The sequence below is a fragment of the Artemia franciscana genome, chromosome 1 (genome assembly GCF_032884065.1).
Source record: "Artemia franciscana chromosome 1, ASM3288406v1, whole genome shotgun sequence".
NCBI classification, from domain to species: Eukaryota; Metazoa; Arthropoda; class Branchiopoda; order Anostraca; family Artemiidae; genus Artemia; species Artemia franciscana.
This window is the reverse complement of record NC_088863.1, coordinates 50,392,313-50,412,665: the sequence shown is the minus strand read 5'-3', so window position 1 is coordinate 50,412,665 and position 20,353 is coordinate 50,392,313. Positions and strand designations below refer to the sequence as shown.

Below are 20,353 nucleotides of genomic sequence, written 5' to 3'. Positions count from 1 at the left end.
TTTTAGAAATTATTTTCCAGATGACGAAACTAAAAACAAAAGGTTTGCAAAAAGTGTTTTATGTCTTTTTTTTTTTCTTAACAAGAAGAAACGAAAGCTGGGAATTGCAAAAGGTCAGGTCAAGGTATTATATATTCTACTTCTCCAGCAGAAGCAGTAACAAATACGTCTTCAGAAAGTGTGGAAAAAATAAAAGAACATATTAGGAGTTTCCCAGCTTTTAAATCTCATTATTCAAGACAGGGAACTCGGAGAAAATATCTCTCTTCTTCTTTGAGCATCAACAAGATGGATGATATGCATGCTGAAGCCCACAGTACTGCTTGAAAGGAATTTAAAAGCCTTGCTGTCTACAAGCGAGTTTTTTATGATCATTTCAACCTTGGTTTTACTGCATTAGCAAAGGACCAGTTAGGTGTACCATTTTCCTCAGCCTATCTGATCTTGCTGAGTTTTAAGAAACTCTGACACTTTAATCTAAAGCCAGTGGCTCACAAAACAGAAATATATTTGTGCCAATAAGGTTTTGTTACTACACATCTCAATTAGCGACTAACACCCTGTCATATATTGATCAGAAATTCCTAGAACCAGGTCATACTCACTTAGAGTGTGACACTGACCATCCGCGAATCGAAACGGCAAAGAAAAAATCTGATATTCTCGTCAGAATTCAATGAGATTGGGCCAACCTTGTGCGGTGTGCAAGAGGTACAATACCAGCGGTTGCACATGAAATGAAGAAAGAAAAACTACTTGATTGGGCATAATTTTTTCGAACTAACGTGAACCTAACCAAGTGAGCCCCCACCGGAGTTTATGCGACCATTCCTTCCATAGAAACCTTATATGCCCCGGGGCATAATTTTCAACACTTGTCATCCGGTTTTATGGGGTATTGTGTAAACCCCGGAGTTTTTATTATGTGATCTTTGGTCTATTTGGACAAAATGAATATCTGACAATTCGATCGGACGTATTTGGGGAAGAGGGCTGGTGGGGAGGGGGGCTAGTTGCTATTGAATCACTTTTGACTCAAAAAAGAGCTGGATCTTTCAATTCCTTAGTATTTAAGTCCCTTCCGAAGTTTACCTCTTCTATAAAAAAAGCTTATATGCCCCCAAGGCATAAGCTACAACCCTTCTTCTGGGATCTGAAAGGGGTGGGGGGTATTTGGACCCCCTGAGCCTTTGTTATCTGATCCTTGGACTATTTCAAAGAAAATGGTTATCTCAAATTGATCAGATGCATTTAAGGAGAAAAGATGTGGATGGGGGAGGGGTAGACACCCTCCGATCACTTTTGACTATTAAAAGGGTAGCTACTACTTTCGATTTCCAATCAAATGAGCTACCTCTTAAGTTTATGCGACCACCCCTTATAAAAACCTTATATGACCCCGGGGCATAACGTAAAAAACTTGCCCCTGGGCTCAAGGGGCTGTTTCGGCCCCAGAGTTTTGTTATCTGAGGCTTGAATCATTTTTAACAAAATGGCTATCTCAGAATTTTTATCGGATGCGTTTGGGGAAAAAAGTGCGTGCAGGGGGGGGGGGTAGTTGCCATCTGATCACTTTTGACTCTTATAGAGTGAACTAGAACTTTTAATGTCCAATCAAATGAACCCCTTCCTAAGTTAGATGAACAGCCCTTCAATAAGAGCCACATATGCCCACAGGGCATAACTTATAACGCCTGCCCCCGGGGCCCTTGGGGGTTATGTCAACCCAGGAGTTTTTTTTATCTGATCTTTGAACCATTTTTTAGGATCTTTATCGATAGTTTTTGGAAAATAGGGCTTTGGGGGGCATTTGCCCTCCGATCACCTTTGACTATTAAACAGGGTCAAACTGGAAGTGAAATAGGGTCACTATAACTTCCAATTCCCAAACGAATGAGCCCCCTCTGAAGTTAATACGACCATTCCTTCCATATGAAGTGCATCTGGGGAAAAACACATTGGAGTCTTATGGCCTTAGGACTGGTGGGGGAGGGGAGGCTAGTTGCCATTGGATCATTTTTGGGTCTTAAATTCCGATTTCCTATCGAGTGAGCCCCATCCGAAGTTTATACGACCATTCCCTTCGTCTGGGAGAAAAAAATAAAACATTGGAGCCTTATAGCCTTAGAGCTGGTGGGGGGAGGCTAGTTGTCATCGGATCGCTTTTGACCCTGAAGTTTTTGTTATCTAACCGTTGGGTTATTTCAAATATAATGGTTATCTTTAAATTTTGATCAGATGCATTTAGGGAAAAAAGGGCCTTTGATGGCGGCTAGTATGAACCCCTCCGAAATTCATTCGACCATCCCTTCCATAAAAACCTTTTATGCCCCAGGGGCATAATTCACAACACTTGCTCCTGGGTTCTAGGAAGGCATTATTATCCCTGGAGTTTTTGTTATATGTTCTTTGCTTTATTTTGAACAAAATAACCATATAAAAATTCAATCGGATGAATTAAGGAAACAATGGGCTAGGAGAGGAGTTTTTATCTATCGGACCCTTTTTTACTCTTAAAAAGGAAATTGAAACTTTCAATTTCTTATCATTTGAGTCCCCTCCGAAGTTTATACGACCACCTCTTCCATAAAATTTTATGTGCCCCTTGGGCATAAATTTCAACCCTTCCCCCGGGCTCTGGGACGGAAGAATGTGGACCCTGAAGTTTTTGTCATCTGATCGTTGGACTAGTTCAGACAAACTGGCTATCTGAAAATTTTGATCAGATGCATTTGGGGAAAAGAGGATGTGTAGGGGGACGGATAGATGCCCTCCGATAACTTTTGACTCATAAAAAGGTAACCAGAACTTTCAATTTCTAATGAAATGAGCCACCTCTGAAGTTTATACCACCATTCCTTACATAAAAACCTTATATGCCCCCGGGGCATAATTTAAGAGACTCTTCCCAGGGCTCCGGGGTTGCGTCGACCCTGGAGTTTCCGTTATCTGATGTTTGAAATATTTTGAACAAAATGGCTGTCTCAAAATTTTTATCGGATGGGTTTGGAGAAAAAGGGCGTGGGGGGGGGCCTGCCCTCTGATCTCATTTGACTGTTAAAAAGTGAACGAAAATTTTCTATTTCCAATCAAGTAAGCTTCTTTAAAGTTTACACGAGCCCCCCTTCCATAAGAACCAAATATGCCCCCAGGGCGTAACTTACAACGTCTGCCCCCGGGCCCTGGGGGTTGTGTCAACCTGGAGCTTTTGTACGATGTTCCAAGCAGAACTGCTTGGAACAAAATGGGCAGCAAGATCGCTAATGTTCAAGGATTGTACAGGTAAAACATGTTAATTCTAAGGGACAACCAAGAATCTCTTAATGCTTTTTAGAACAAATAGAGTAAATGCAAAGTATTGAATGGAATTGCTATGAAGAACTGTACAATCTAGTAACAAAAGGCCAATGAATTATATTGATATGGATCCCAGGAGATTCTGTGATTGAGATTAATGAGATGGTAGATGAAGTGGTCGAAGCTTGGATCTCACAGATAGAATATGGACCAGAACACTTCATTTCCATTTTAGAGCTGTTGGAAAGTGGTAGTAAGGAGATGGGGTAATTGGAGAAGGGACGACAACTGGCAAAGGAAGGCGGGACACAATGGAACATAGGATGAGTTCCTGAAGTTTAATCCCACACTGACAAACATATACTACGACTAAGAAGGTCGAAAATACGAATGGTAACTAAAGCCAAAATACTAATCGGAAATTTTGGGAAGCACCTCTCCTGAATTTGAAGGATTGACCTGCCTTTATTTCGAAAATGCTAGATGACCGTTGAAACTAGGAGGCATCTGATTAAAGATTGTCCTGCCAGGAGTAGACATTGACTGAAGTTTTCCATCTTTGGAATTTCAGTCGGTAGGATATAGCGAGGGAAGAAAGGGTCAGTCTGTAGCACTAACATTTTTTATGCGTAATTTGACATCGCCAGGATAATTTTTGTATTCCTATAGAATCCTGTCTATGACTCATTCTATACGACTAGTATTTTAAATCCATAATTAGGTGTTGTCAGGAGAAAATCAAGAAGGGGGGGAGGGGTAGTTTAATGGATTTTTTAATTTTTTAGGAAAATGCCAAAAGCAATGTTTTTTCAATAAAACACCCCAAAATGGATTTTTTTCCCCTTATTTAGGGGGATCAAACAGTCTAGGGGATGGAGCTGTAAATTCAACACTAATCATTCTGCGGTAAAAAAATCTTTTAATTACTATAGAATCCTGTCTCTGACTCATTCAATATAATTAATTTTTTGCATAATTTGACATCGTCAGGAAAAAATGTCCTGACGGGAATTTAGATCCTCTTGTACCTTTAGTCGTTTTATAATATTAAGAAAAGGGGTCTGTATCCTAAAAAAACAATTTTTTCTACAATATAATGGTTGTAAAGAAAAATTTACTTTTCTGTAGTGACTTTCGCCTCCCTAAAAAACATCAGCTGGTCCGCTCCACAAGAAAGAAAAAGGATTCTAGAATATGGTCGTACACATTCATGGGTGTACGTACACAAGTCACCACATTCAAAGTTTTATGGAAATAAGAATTTGCAAATCTAAATTCTAACTTCTAGCGACACTTCGTTATATTATTATTGTTATTATTATTGCGGACATATTCTGGTGCCTCAAACCCGAGACAAAGATTTTAAAATTACGAGTATCAAAAGCTACAAAGGTTTTTTAGCGTGTTAGATGATTTTCAGAAAAGAAAATTATTTAGCACGCTTTATCTATAAATTAAAACAGTAAAACTAGGAATCACTTAATCCTCAAATTATGTTTCTGAATCTGTTGAAATAAATTTCACTTTTATCTCTTTTTTTTTTAGATCCTTACTTTTTATGAAGCGAGATATAAGAAAGGGGAAAAGATTGATATGCAAATCTGTATTACCACAAAACAGCATCAATCGACTCTTTTTCAGCAGGAAACTACATATTTATTCCGTTGGGAGCCAATAACTAGGGACCACTTGCCCTTATTTGACTCCGGCTTGTTTTTGCAAAAAATTAAGTTCTTTGCTCAATCAACAGTTAAACAGAGCCGTTGTCCATTTTTTTCTGTTCACACCAAGAGAGGAGTTCTTAGTCCCTCGAAATATAAAGATGTTGTATCTAATGAACAATGTATATATAGCAAAAAAACTGATCATATATTTTGTATTACCTCTTGAGGGAGAGTTGATGGATATAAAAAGACAACTGCATGTGTCTTAGTTCAACAGTGACTTGGAAATTATTATATATATATTTTTGGTGCAGAAAACTATTTGTTAAATATTACCAATATTGTATTTTACGGCAATTTTTTTCTCCCTTAAACTACCTACAAGATTTTGCAAGCCTTGGGCAATGAAAAAAATAATTTTATTTTATGGTGACAATAATTTTAAATGAAAATACAGGTCTCATTGCACGCTCCTTTGTCTTCTTTCTCGGAGAAATCTTGTTTGGTGTTCTCATTCAATCTCTTACTTTCAGCTACCAGAGACCAGATATCCGAAAAAATTTCGGATATCTAAGAATTTACTTCTTAGTAGGTACGGAAGACCGTCCAGGATTAGCATACGTTTCAGTACCTAACATAGTTTTAGGTAGTGAAATTTAAGCCGAATTGAAGTCACATTCGCCTTTCTTCTTAGATGACCAAAAAACAAAAAAAGTACAAAACTTGGAAATAATTTGAAGATTCTCAGACAGAAAATCTATTTCAAGCTTAGTATTAGCCTCCTCTCCCCCCCCCCCCCACTTTCAGAAGTTTTTTGAAGATTTGCTTCTTTAGGATAAGCTTTAAACCCTTTTTTGATTGTCAATATTTTGATTACTTCCCTCATTCTTAATGATTTGGATATGCATTACTTTGTTCTTTCCAAATATTTAGATTTTTACATTATTTGACTTGGAAAGCAAATTCGGCTATGTTTTTCTAGCTTGTGATAGTCGTTTGCCGATAGACATCATTTTATAATTAGTATCTTGTCTCAAGATACTCCTGCCCCAATTAGGGCGCAGGACTATTGGAAGAATTGAAACTTCATTTCATGTTTTGACAGCGGAAATTCACTTTCATAATGCTGTTGAAAAACTTTTCGGAACATGTATTACATCAGAATCATATCCCACGCCACAAATGATAAAACGAGTGATAATTGTGCTTCCCTCTCCTATCAGTCTGCAATGAATTACCATCAAGGGAATGAGCGTCGAAATAAATTACTGCCCGATCGCTCTGCAGCAAGTTTGTCAACCAATATCTTTACTCAATTTGATGCACCCTTTGACAACCGTGGACGTTCAAAGAAGTTTTTTCTATAATCTTTTCTAAGTATTTTTCAGTTTTTTCTAAGGCTATTCCCGTTCCTCCTATCTGTGAGTTTGTCAGCTATTTTTTTTTTTTTTTCGTGTGTGTGTGTGTGTGTGTTTTTTTTTTTTTTTTTTTGATAAGAAGAAAAGTCTAAATTTGAGGCTAATGTTTTCGAAATCATGAGAATGATTTCTCATCATTCTGGACTGGAGAATATAAATTTTATGATGTCCATATGATTTCATGGTTAGAGCGATTGCTGCAACCTAGTAAAGAGCGATGTTGATCTCATGACACCAAAAATGTAAAAACGATTTAAAAAAAGAAAGAAAAAAACTGTTGTTTGTAAACACAAACAACAGGTAGAATAAAATGGATTTTTTTTTGTAAGAGAGTAGAACTTTAACTAATAGATTCAAGATTCATTTATTGAAAAATAGCTTTCATAGTATTAGCAAGAGCCTCAAATAAATAACGCTATCTCTTACAAAAAAAAGGGGAAAAAAATTAAGTATGTATAATTACACTTGTATAAAATGGAATAAAAGGATTGCTGAATCGAATCGTTCTGCATCTTGTTGGCTCAAACTTGTTCCTGTGTCGAGTATTGGCCTTGGGGGCAATGAGAGGATGCAACAACGTCCTGTGTTTTTCACTAGCGAGGAGTGACTTTCCAAATTTGCACGTGAGATGGAATCTCCGTTTTCTCAGCGTTAGTATTTTCAACGTTGCAGTCGCATAAGTGTCATATTTGGGGCCCAGTATGATTTTTGTCACCCGTTTTTGAAATGCCTCGAGATTGTCACTTAAATAGTCAATGTTGTGCACCTTTGGTCCCCAAACAGAGCACATGTATTCTAGCAAGGGACGTATATAGTAGATATACACTTCCTGTAACTAAATCACTGGGAAACCTAGTCGTCGGAGTGTAGTATGTGATCGCAAAGAGTAGTTCTTCACGAAGTTAGAAACATGGTAGCTGAAAGAACAGTTAGTACTGAAAGTCACACCAAGAATGATTGCAGTTGAGGTGGTAGGGAACCAGGGCTCAGGACAAGCTACGTCCCTTTTGAGCTGATTAAAACGCGTCACTTTTTATTGAAGTTATTTTGAAATCCATTACCCCTGCATTGATTAGTGAAACTGTCTTTCAATTCACCTTGGAACTGAGGTATTAATTGGGATTTATCCACGAGAAATTTGAGCAAGGTGGACAGATCATCGACGTATTTAAAGTGTTCATCAAAGTCAACGAGAACGTAGTTGATCACAGCCAAGAACATCAAGGCAGCCAGCTTGGTTCCTTGCGGAGCAGCACACGTTATTTCAGCCCATTCAGAGTTGAGATCTCCAGCAAAAAGCACAAATACACACTGGTGACGGCTTCTGAGGAAATGGACTATCAACAGCAGAGTCTGTTTTCTAGCCCCCATTTGTGTCAGGTTTTGTACAGCAGTGATATGGCGGATTAATAGAACGCTTTACGGTAATCAACAAGCAAAAGGTCTACAACGGTGTGTGGTAATTTAGTTTATGAATATAGCTTGATAGTTTTCCTCTAAACGTTGAAATTCAGATCCAAGGTTGATTTTTGATTAGTGCAAATTTTATCCCCACCGTCATCAAGGCTCGATTAAATTGATTTTATACTATTAAAAAAAAAGAACTGGTTTTTGGGGGAAAAAAAAAGCCAAACCAATTCTATTCCATTCATTGAACCATAAACCAAAATTCGATGTTCAAATAAAATTTTGCATTTCTTGTTTGTCTTATGGTATTTTGTTACCTTATATTCCAGTTTTTAATGTAATATTAGAGTAAAAATATCATTTCTGATAAATCATGTACTTTATTCAAAACCGGAATAATGATTCCTGAATGATTGTATCTTTGTTCTAAGATGGCACCGGTCCTGAAAAAAAATCTGAGAAATTTAAAATTTAACCTAGATCGAAAAGAATAAGTTATAATTGCTTTAAAAAAATTTTAAATTATACGTAATGGAACGATGAATCGTAATGATGGTAAGTGGGATTTTTCAGTGGAAGTTTGGGATCTTGAAACTGATTTTTATGGTCGTGGTCTCTTAGCGTTTCAAGAAGCAAGAGTTAAAGTACAAATATCGCTCTTGGAATGCTCCGATCTTTTCTTATATCTTTTTAAGCATATAATTGCTATTACTTAATTGTCAATCACAACAGTCGTATAACAAGAGGAAAGAGCTCACTCCCTTTGTAGCCATATTACACGCCTAGTTCTTGTGTCAGGATTCAGTCATTTTACGTAATGCTGGCCGTTTAAAAAACATTGATTCTTACCTTTTTGATTCATTATCCAATCATGATCTATGGCTAATGATAAGTCTTCCTTACATATTAAACGTATTAGCTGTTTTTCTGTTTCCTTGATTGTATTTACGATGGCTTATTTTGTAGAAAAATCGTATTTCAATTAACTATGACTTTGAAAACAGTGTTTTTAGTTAGTCAGTCTACGGTAACCGCTATTTATATTTATTTAAGCATTTTCACATATATTTTTTACTATACATTTCAAATTAGAAGGTAACCATTTCCATTAGTTAAATGCGATATGACCACTGTGGATCTATTTTATTTCGAGTCTATACTTTGGAATTTGATGCAGAGGAGGGGGATTAACCTGTAGCGTTGGGTGGAAGTATTTTTGTTATTTTTTACAACTAGGTTCTGAAAGGACCTGAATTTGTGGAATCTTTCGTATCTTGGAAGGAAATTCATCATGAAGTTATTGGGTATTAATTTTGAAACCTTGTTTTGATTTCAGTTGGACATAACCCAGTTAATTATGCAAGAGAAACTTTCAGAGTCAACTCAATTTGCTGCTTAGTAAATAATTTCGTTAATCCTTGTCTTAATTGTTGTCATAAAGATCCACAGCATAGGAAGTTAATACAAGAATTGTGAAGGACAGCTTTGGCCTTTCAAAGATATTTGATTGTTAAAGCATGTCCGATTTCTAATAACGACATTTTACCAAGCTTCGACCTTTTGGTTTTCGTTTTTAAGGTTTTTGAATTGCTGTAATCCCTTGTTAAAATATATACAGATGTTTTTGTAATTACCAGCCGCCGCGTCCCGGCACTTGGGATGTGACAGGCTTTTATATATAGATTCTCATTGTCGCTTGTCTTCTAACCGCAGACAATTTGCTGCCTTTTCATACCAAATTCTTTTCAAAGGTATTTAATTATTAAAGCAAGTCCGGTTTCTAACAACGATATCTACTAAGCTTCAATTTTTGGTTTTCGTTTTTAAGCTTTTCAGTTTTTAGCTTTTCAGCTTTTCAGTTTCTTGTTAAGATGTATGCAAATACTTTTGCAACTACCAGTTTTTGCTCTTTATGGTTTTCTTTTTTAAGGTTTTTGAGTTGTTATAATCACTTGTTAAGATATATACCTACACTTTTGCAGTTACAAGTATTTTGCTCTTTGCGCAATTTATTGTCTTTTCATACTGAGGCTATTCATAGATATTTTCCGATTTCTAACAACGATATCTACTAAGCTTCAAAGTTTTAGTTTTCCTTTTTAAGACTTTCGAATTGTTGTAAGCCCTTGTCAAAAATATATACAAATATTTTTGCAATTCCCAGTTTTTTGCTCTTTAAGCAATTTAATATAAACTTCTTCATACAAGAAAATCTTCAATTTTTCCACACAAGCGTGTCAAGTTGCAAAAACCGAAATTATGACTCATAACGAAATTTCTCAGACTTTTGACCTGTCTAAATCGTTTTTTTTTTATGCGAGAATATCCAAAGATACCAGTTTTCCCGAAAAAATATGTAGCTGTTTTTGAGAAAATATACATACATAAATAAATACATATACAATTATTGCTATATATATATATATATATATATATATATATATATATATATATATATATATATATATATATATATAAATACTAGCTGTTGGGGTGGCGCTTCGCGCCACCCCAACATCTAGTTGGTGGGGGCGCTTCGCGCCCCCCCCAAGCCCCCCCGCACGCGTAAGTCGTTACGCGCGTAAGTCGTTACGCGCCATTGTAGTTGTGTCCCTGTGTCCCACCTGTGAATATAGATATATATATATATATATATATATATATATATATATATATATATATATATATATATATATATATATATATATATATATATATATATATATATATATATATATATATATATATATATATATATATATATATATATATATGTTTTTAACTACGTAAAACTTGCGAATATACAACATTCTTCGCTGTCCCATTGTCTGTGCATATAAATAGATTATCAGGTTTACCGACTCTTGAACATGCAATATATAATTGTCCATGGGAAAACAATCCGTATTCAGATCTATACCTCATGATTCCTTGTGTCCCGGTGTCCCGGTCATCATTTGTGTCCCGGTGTCCCGGTCTGTATATACATTCGTTTTTGAATTGGTCTTTTTTTAGTTTTTAGTTTTTTACCTTTTTTTTAGTTTTTTAGTTATACCTCATGATTCTAATGATTGCCCTTGAGCTTTGTTGATGGTGATTGCTAATCGAACATTCCCTGTGTCCCGTCGTCATTTATATATCCCCCTGTGTCCCCCGGCGTCCCCGTTGTAGTTGTCTCCCTGTGTCCCGGTCGTCATCCCTGTGTCCCGGTCGTCATTTGTGTCCCGGTGACCCGGTCTGTATATACATTCATTTTTGAATTGGTATATGATGAAATAAATTTTTGTGTTTTCCCCTTTTTTTCTTTTTAGCTTTTTTTTGCAGTTTTTACCTTTTTAGTTTTTCTTATTTTTATTTTTTTTTTTTAGTTTTGTTTTTCTCCTTTATTTTTCAATTTTTTCCTTTTTTTATTTTTTTTTCTATTTTAGTTTTTTTAGTTTTTTAGCTTTTGTAGTTTTTATCTTTTTTTTTAGTATTTTAGTTTTTTTTTTTACTTATGTCCTGGTCGTCATTTATACTCCCTGTGTCCCGGTCGTCATTTGTGTCCCGGCGCTTTGTTGATGGTGATTGCTAATCGAACATTCCTTGTGTCCCGGTCGCTTTCTCTTTGAGTTTCCCGGTCGTCATTTATATTCCCTATGTCCCGGTGTCCCGGTCGTCATTTGTGTCCCGGTCTGTAATTTCGTCAGTCGAAAACATGACGTCAGCCGACACACAAACATGACGTCACTCGACACACACACACACGTCCCGGTCGTCATCCCTGTGTCCCGGTCGTCATTTGTGTCCTGGTGTCCCGGTCTGTATATACATTCGTTTTTGAATTGGTATATGATGAAATAAATTTTTGTGTTTTTCCCCTTTTTTTCTTTTTAGCTTTTTTTTGGTTTTTACTTTTTTTTAGTTTTTTTAGTTTTTTTCTTTTTTCTTTTTAGTTTTTTTTGTAGTTTTTACCTTTTTAGTTTTTCTTATTTTTATTTTTTTTAGTTTTGTTTTTCTCCTTTATTTTTCAATTTTTTTCCTTTTTTATTTTTTTTCTTTTTTAGTTTGTTTAGTTGTTTAGCTTTTTTAGTTTTTTTTATTAGTTTTTAGATTTTTTTTTCTTTTTAGTTTTTTTGTAGTTTTTACCTTTTTTTTAGTTTTTGAAGTATTTTTTTTACTTATGTCTTGGTCGTCATTTATACTCCCTGTGTCCCGGTCGTCATCCCTGTGTCCCGGTCGTCATTTGTGTCCCGGTGACCCGGTCTGTATATACATTCATTTTTGAATTGGTATATGATGAAATAAATTTTTGTTTTTACCCCTTTTTTCTTTTTAGCTTTTTTTTGTAGTTTTTACCTTTTTAGTTTTTCTTATTTTTATTTTTTTTTAGTTTTGTTTTTCTCCTTTATTTTTCAATTTTTTCCTTTTTTTATTTTTTTTCCTTTTTTAGTTTTTTTAGTTTTTTAGCTTTTGTAGTTTTTACCTTTTTTTTAGTATTTTAGTTTTTTTTTACTTATGTCCTGGTCGTCATTTATGCTCCCTGTGTCCCGGTCGTCATTTGTGTCCCGGTGCTTTGTTGATGGTGATTGCTAATCGAACATTCCTTGTGTCCCGGTCGCTTTCTCTTTGAGTTTCCCGGTCGTCATTTATATTCCCTATGTCCCGGTCGTCATTTGTGTCCCGATGTCCCGGTCTGTAATTTCGTCAGTCAAAAACATGACGTCAGCAGACACACAAACATGACGTCACTCGACACACACACACACACAACAGACCACTTATTTATATATATATATATATATATATATATATATATATATATATATATATATATATATATATATATATATATATATATATATATATATATATATATATATATATATATATATATATATATATATATATATATATATATATATATATATATATATATATATACTAGCTGTTGGGGTGGCGCCTCGCGCCACCCCAACACCTAGTCTGTGGGGCGCTTCGCGCCCCCCAAGCCCCCCCGCGCGCGTAAGTCGTTACGCGCCTTATTAGTTACGCGCCATTGTAGTTGTGTCCCTGTGTCCCACCTGTGAATAGATATATATATATATATATATATATATATATATATATATATATATATATATATATATATATATATATATATATATATATATATATATATATGTGTGTGGCGCTTCGCGCCCCCCCCCGCAAAAATTGCGAATATACAACATCCTTGACTTTCCCATTGTCTGTGCATATACAAAGCCGTATGTACTAATAATGACGTCATATGCAAACGCTCTTTTTACAAACAAAGAAACATGCATACACACAACTCGTTTTTATATAGATAGATAGATAGATAGATAGATAGATACAATACAAATTAACTGCGTAAAACTTGCGAATATACAACATTCTTCGCTTTCCAATTCTCGCTGCATATAAATAGATTGTCAGGTTTACCGACCCTCGAACATGCAACGTACAATTGTCCATGGAAAAAACAATCAGTATTAAGATCTATACCACATTTTTCTAATGATTGACCTTGAGCTTTGTTAATGGTGATTGCAAATGCTAATCGAATTGGGAATTGCAATCTTTTAAATTGAAAAGGCAGATCCGTTGGAATCATGGGAATGCGAGCAGTAAGAACAGCCTCACCCTCAAAAGGCCCTGTCAAGATTGTGGCCTCTATTAGGTTTTCCATTGTTTTTTTTTACGGCAAGTCGCGTGCCATTGCAAGCTTTGGTGGGTTGATATTTCTTAAAAGTATTATTGGTACGCCTATTTTTAGTTGTAGCACGTGTGGTGGAAACCCTGAAAGATCCACGGAATTTAAAAATTCAGATGGATAATTAACCGCTTCATTTGGCTGTTGCGGCTATTCCGGACGACGCAATTGCCAACGCTATATCATTTTTTGATCGAATTGATGCCAGAATCAGTTTTATCACAAACGTTTTACCAGTACCTCCTGGCGCATCCAAAAAGAAAATTTCTCCAACTTTGTTATCGACACAATGCATTATCGTATCATAAATGTCTTTTTGTTCCGATGTTAACTTGGAAATGTTATTTTGTACATACGACAATAGATCACTCGTACTGTAACTTTGTTCACGATCCAATTCTACACATGTCGAAACAGCAGCGATACGGTTAGGTGAAGGCATTCCCAAATCCTGAAGAGGTTTGTTTGCCATACGTACGCACAAATCTTCTATAATAGCTAAAGTGTAGTTATAAATTTCTGATGTAAAATCAAAAGTCATATCTGACGTCTCTAACTGTTTTCGATGGAGTATATCTTCGGACATTTTTGACTTATATTTTTCCCATAACTCTGTAGGAGCTGATAACTTCATGACGTCAGTCAACACACAAGCATGACATCACCTGACAGACACATCCACAGACAACTTATTTATATATATATATATATATATATATATATATATATATATATATATATATATATATATATATATATATATATATATATATATATATATATATATATATGTTTTTAATTACGTAAAACATGCGAATATACAACATTCTTCGCTGTCCTATTGTCTGTGCATATAAATAGATTGTCAGGTTTACTGACTCTTGAACATGCAACATATAATTGTCCATGGGAAAAACAATCCGTATTCAGATCTATACCTCATTATTCTAATGATGTGTCCCTGTGTCCCGGTCGTCATTTATATTCCCTGTGTCCCGGTCGTCATTTGTGTCCCGGTCTGTAATTTCTCTTTGAGTGTCCCGGTCGTCATTTATATTCCCTGTGTCCCGGTCGTCATTTGTGTCCCGGTGTCCCGGTCTGTAGTGTCATCTTATAATGACTTCGTATACAAAGCCTTATACACTTATAATGACGTCAAATGCAAACCCACAAACAAACAAACATGCATATATGCAACTTATTTTTATATATATAGATACAGTTTCTTCTTTAGTTTTTTTTTTCTTTTTTAGTTTCTTCTTTTTTTTAGTTTCTTCTTTTTATTGATTTGTTTTATTCAATTTGTCGATGTTCATTCCAACATTGACACTTGGAAAAAGCTTTACGTGCCAAGCATGCTAAAGCTCCAACAATTTACAATTTATATTAAACCTTAAACTTTGGGGTATCTGTTTTAAGGTTTTCGAATTACTTTAATCTATTGTCAAAATATATTGAAATATTTGTGCAATTCCCAGTTTTTTTTTAGTTTTTTCTTTTTTTAGTTTTTTAGCTTTTTTTCTTTTTTTTTCTTATAAGTTTTTTATCTTTTTTTACGTTTTTTCTTTTTAGGTTTTTTTTCTTTTTTTAATTTTTTTAATTTTTATTTTTTTTTTAGTTTTTTCTTTTTAGTTTTTTTTTAGTTTTTTACCATTTTTCTTTTTTCGAATTACTTTAATCTATTATATATATATATATATATATATATATATATATATATATATATATATATATATATATATATATATATATATATATATATATATATATATATCTTTTATGTTGGGGTTCTTCCCATTCTCTGACTGTAGACAAGATCTCTCAAATTAGCTACTTTTGATAGACAGTTTACACTAAATGAATCTTGCATAATTAGAATTCCTGGAAAAAAGCCGTTTGCTTTGTATGCATAATAAAATCTCTTTTTTTTTAGTTTCTTTAGCTGTTCGCACAATTTGCTCTTTAATTACAGTTCTTTATCACGAATTGCTTGACTATAGATTTCAAAAAATTTGCATATATTATATATCTATATTATTTATACATTATATGTTTATAAATTATCTATAATGCGATTAACTGAAGTATTTTTATTTTGCAGACTAGCATTGACGTTAGAAAGAAGAGGATTTCGTCGACTGGTAGACCTCCTTGGCATAACTAATGACTGTATACTATTTGTTTCACTATTGGGCTCAGCTTACCCAAAAACCATTCCAATTTTCATTTTGAATCCTTGCGTAGCAGTTTTATGTATAAAGTTTTTTTTGTATTTAGTATCTTCATTAAGTTTTTGAAAGAGTGAAATAGTCGTGATTATATTATAGAGAGGTTACATGTAAAAAAATGCATGATTAGAAAGCATTTCGTTGTCTTACTGGCTTAGTATTTTTCATAGAAGAACTGATCAGATTCTAAAAAAGTGGCATTATTTGTCTCTCCATACTGGATATCTTCTACGCTATTTCTCTGTTGAAATAAAGAATCGTGTCAGTTGATTATAAAATACGTAACAAAACTAAGTCAGTTGAATTAAAAAACGTTTTTCACCGCCATAGTTTCTGACGGATTTCCCTCTTTGGCTCAATATGAATGTGCTACTTCCTGCGTAAATCAATGTTTTGAGTTACAACGATATTAACTTTTTTGTCTCAGGCCTACTTTTGCCATAATTCTTTTTTTTGAATTAATGGCAATTTTTGCGTAGATTATATAAGAGATCACTTTGATGTCACTACTATTTAACCCATCCTTTTTTTCTTTTCTCAATTTATCCGTCGAATCATAATAATGGAGAGATGGATTTGATGGGAGAACTGTCCCAGGAAGTAAAGTATCTTTCAACTTCCTTTTTTAGGGTACTTATTTTCCCTTGATTGATCCAAAAGACATCTAAAAGGCAAGGGGGGTGCCTCTTAGACTTTGAAAAATGATCGATTGCGATATCTTCAAAAAATCTCTCTCTCTCTCTCTCTCTCTCTCTCTCTCTCTCTCTCTCTCTCTCTTCTCTCTCTCTCTCTCTTTCTCTTTCTCTCTCTCTCTCTCTCTCTCTCTCTCTCTCTCTCTCTCTCTCTCTCTCTCTCTCTCTCTCTCTCTCTCTCTCTCTCTTTCTTTCTCTTTCTCACACTCTCTCTCTCTCTCGTACTCTCACTCTCACACTCCCTAAAAAATTATGAGTGTGGGTTTAATTACAAACTATCAAGTAATTAATTTTCTTTTTAATTTTTTTTCTTTTCCGTCATATTTTTTTTCAGCATTTGTTTGCCATGTTTAGTTATGCTGTTGCATGGTTTAGCCTTGGTATTCGAAAGTTAAAAATTGAAATTGTTTAAAATGGCTTTAAATAAAAAAATATGACTTATAAATTCTAAGAATATTGGGTTATAATAAATAAGTCTTCACTATTAAAGACAAAAAACTCACATTGGAAGCGACAATGAAATGGAAAAAAAGAATCAGCCTTTGGAGTTGGCGTGGGGATGTTTTCAAAATTGAATAATCTAGGCTTAGGAGCGCAATATGTATAAAGTGGTTCAAAAATTGGTTCAAGTGATTTGTTTAAGCCATTAAAAACAAAGAAATTTCCTTGGAAATTAATTAAATAAAAGGCTTTACTTGAGAAAACCAATCCTGGTATAAAAGACTTGCTATTAATTTTCAATTAAAAAGAAGTTTGGATTGTTAGGAAATGAAAATTTACTTTTAGAATGACTTTTAAACTACTTTTAGAGTAATGAATTTCAAAATATTAAATAGAGTCTGGGATTTTAATTTCCTCTTCAAGTAGATTCAATTGAAGGATTGAGGAAGAGACAACCTCTTTAAGCAATTGAAAACCGGATTTTTTATTAAGAGACCAATTTAAAAAGACCTTACTTGACAAAACTAAATCTTAAAGTGTTACAGCTCCAAAAATCTTAAGAAAATAAAGATTCCTGATATAAAAAAGACTTTCGCTATTAAGTTTCAATAAATAAGAAGTCTGAATTTTTTGAAAAATGGAAACTTGTTGGATAACGTAGACTTGTTGCAGAAATATGAAATTTAGAAGGCTTAAAAAAAATCTGGGATTGCAAGCCCCTCTTCAAGTAGGCCTGATGGATGGTTGGGGGAGGAAACGATATTTTTTTAAAATTAGAAACCAGCTAGTTTCTTAGGAATTTAAATAAAAAAGAGGATTTCTGGAGAAAAAAAAAGTTTTTAAAGAGTTATATTGAATGGAAAAATGGAAACTTGTTGGATAACGTAGACTTGTTGCAGAAATATGAAATTCAGAAGGCTTAAAAAAATCTGGGATTGCAAGCCCCTCTTGAAGTAGGCCTGATGGATGGTTGGGGGAGGAAACGATCTTTTTTTAAAAATTAGAAACCAGCTAGTTTCTTAGGAATTTAAATAAAAAAGAGGATTTTTGGAAAAAAAAGTTTTTAAAAGGTAATATTATCTTAAGATCATTTATTATCAAGTTTAAAAATTAAAAGTCTTCGGGGGAGGGATTGAGAGAAATAAATTAAAAGAAGAAAATTATATATTCCACTAAAATAAGGGATTGAAGAAATTTCGCCTTCTCATATGTATTTTTTATACTATCTTAAGAATTGGTCTAGTGTTTTCAACCTTCCTTGTATTATCTGGTCCTCTTTCCACTCCCTGTGATTTCCTATCCCTTCTTTTGACTTTCTTGACTGTCTTTTTATGTGGTCTTGTCCTTTTCTGCATTTTTTGGCGTCTTCCAAATGGTGTGTGGGTGTGCAGCAATCTCCTAGGAGATCATGTTGAAAAAATTTATCCGATATGTGTTGTTTAAAGATAAAATAAAAAGGCAACTCTGGTCACCGTCTCGTTTTTCAACACCTAAAATAAAAACTTTCAATTGAAATGTTTATGATTAGCCCCTATATAGAAATTCATCTAAGAAAACATAGAAAATAGTGAAATTTTGCATTTATGCATCTTAGCAGTGAAGTTGTCAATTCACTCTTTGAAACTATCAGAAATTAAATCTAAAAAAAGTTTTTTTTTTTCAACTGAAAGTAAGGAGCAACATTAAAACTTAAAACAAACAGAAAATTTTACGTATATGAGGGGGCTCCCTCTCAGTCAATACCTCGCTCTCTATGCTAAAGTCCGAATTTTATTCCAATTCTTTAAGAATGACCCCTGAATCAAAAAGGCCGTTTAATCAGAATAAATAAGTCTTTTGAAAGTACTAATAAAACTTTAGCGGGAAGAGCGAGATATTGACTAGGGGCGAACCCCCCCCCCCCATATACGTAATAATTTATGTTCGTTTTATGTTTTAATGTTGCTCCTTACTTTCAGTTGAAAAAACCTATTTTTTTATTTAATTTATGATCTTTTTTTTAAATATTGTTGGGAAATTCATCCATGAGAACTTCATCCGTGGAAATATTTTGCCGATAGGAGCTTGAAACCTCTGCTGGGGTTCTGTGATACGATGAATCTGATGGTGTAATTTTCATTAAGATTCTATGACTTGTAGGTGGTGTTCCCTTTTTATTCAAAAATAAGGCTAGTAACTTTTAATGTGTAATACTAAACTTGATAAAACTTATATTTTTGAAATCAGCATAAAAATCCAATTCTTTTGATGTGTTTATTGGTAAAAAAAATTCTGTTTTTTGAGTTTAGGTTACTATTGAGCCGGGTCGCTCCTTACTTACAGTTCGTTACCACAAACTGTTTGATTATCTTCGGCTAAAAAGCTGGATGTTTTAGAATTGGAAAATCAGAAACATTCATATTAGCAACCCACTAAGTAAGAAAAATGTAAAAAGTTTTGGTTCCGTATCTTAACAGTGGTGGTTATAGGCCTAGATTGGGGGACCAGCTGCCCCCTCCCAATTTTGGACATCTGGAATTAAATACCGCCTATTTTGTATTTTTTTACTCCCATGGCTTGCCTTGCCACCCCCTCTCCCAGATTATGAGGCCTAAACCCTCTCTATTTTGAAGAAATTAGGAAAAATGTCATAAAAATACTTCTGTCATGTCATTTGTAAAAATGCTTCTTATTTAAACTATTTTTTCTGATCTTTCTTCTGGCAAAAAATACAAAACTCCATATTTTTGCCGATAAGAGCTTGAAACCTCTACTGTAGGGCTCTGTGATACGATGAATCTGATGGTGTAATTTTCATGAATATTCTATGACTTTTAGTGGGTATTTCCCCCTTTTTTCGAAAGTAAGACACATTTTCTCAGCTTCGTAACTTTTAATGGGTGATACTAAACTTGATTAAACTTATATTTTTGAAATCAGCACAAAAATCTGATTCTTTTGATGTGTCTGTTGGTATCAAATTTTCTGAGGCTTGTAACTTTTAATGGGTGAGACTAAACTTGATAAAACTTATATTTTTGAAATCAGCATAAAAATCCAATTCTTTTGATGTGTATTGGTATCAAAATTCTGTTTTATAGATTTTCAGTTACTGTTGATCCGCGTCGCTCCTTACTTACAGTTCGTTAGCATAAACTGTTGGATTATCTGCGGCTGAAAGCTGAATGTTTCATAATTGGAAAAATCAGGTACATTCATATTAGTAAACCACGAATTAAGAAAAAAGTAAAATGTTTTGGTTGTATATCTTAACAGTGGTGGTTATAGGCCTGGATGGGGGGCAGCTACCCCCCCCCCCCTCCCAGTTTTTCTGACATCTGGAATCAAATACCATTTATTTTATATTTTTTACTTCCATGATATGCCTTGCCCCCCTCCCTCTCTCCCAGATTATGAGGCCTAAAACTGCTCTCTTCTTAGAAAGTTAGGAAAATTGTAATATAAATATTTCTGTCATATCATCTGTAAAAATGCTTCTTATCTAAAC

The 20,353-nt window shown here is 34.3% G+C and overlaps 1 protein-coding gene across 5 annotated transcripts in view; it reads left to right on the top strand.

Moving 5' to 3' along the window:
• The window catches only part of LOC136031061 (uncharacterized), a 45,551-nt gene extending 29,770 nt beyond the window's left edge, over positions 1 to 15,781 (top strand). For all 5 annotated transcript variants that reach the window (XM_065710326.1, XM_065710315.1, XM_065710345.1 and 2 more), the window contains one exon: positions 15,607 to 15,781. In XM_065710326.1, the coding sequence (XP_065566398.1) occupies positions 15,607 to 15,611 (5 nt within the window). In that variant the 3' untranslated portion in view covers positions 15,612 to 15,781. The remainder of the gene's footprint in view (positions 1 to 15,606) is intronic.
• Positions 15,782 to 20,353: the final 4,572 nt, after the last annotated feature.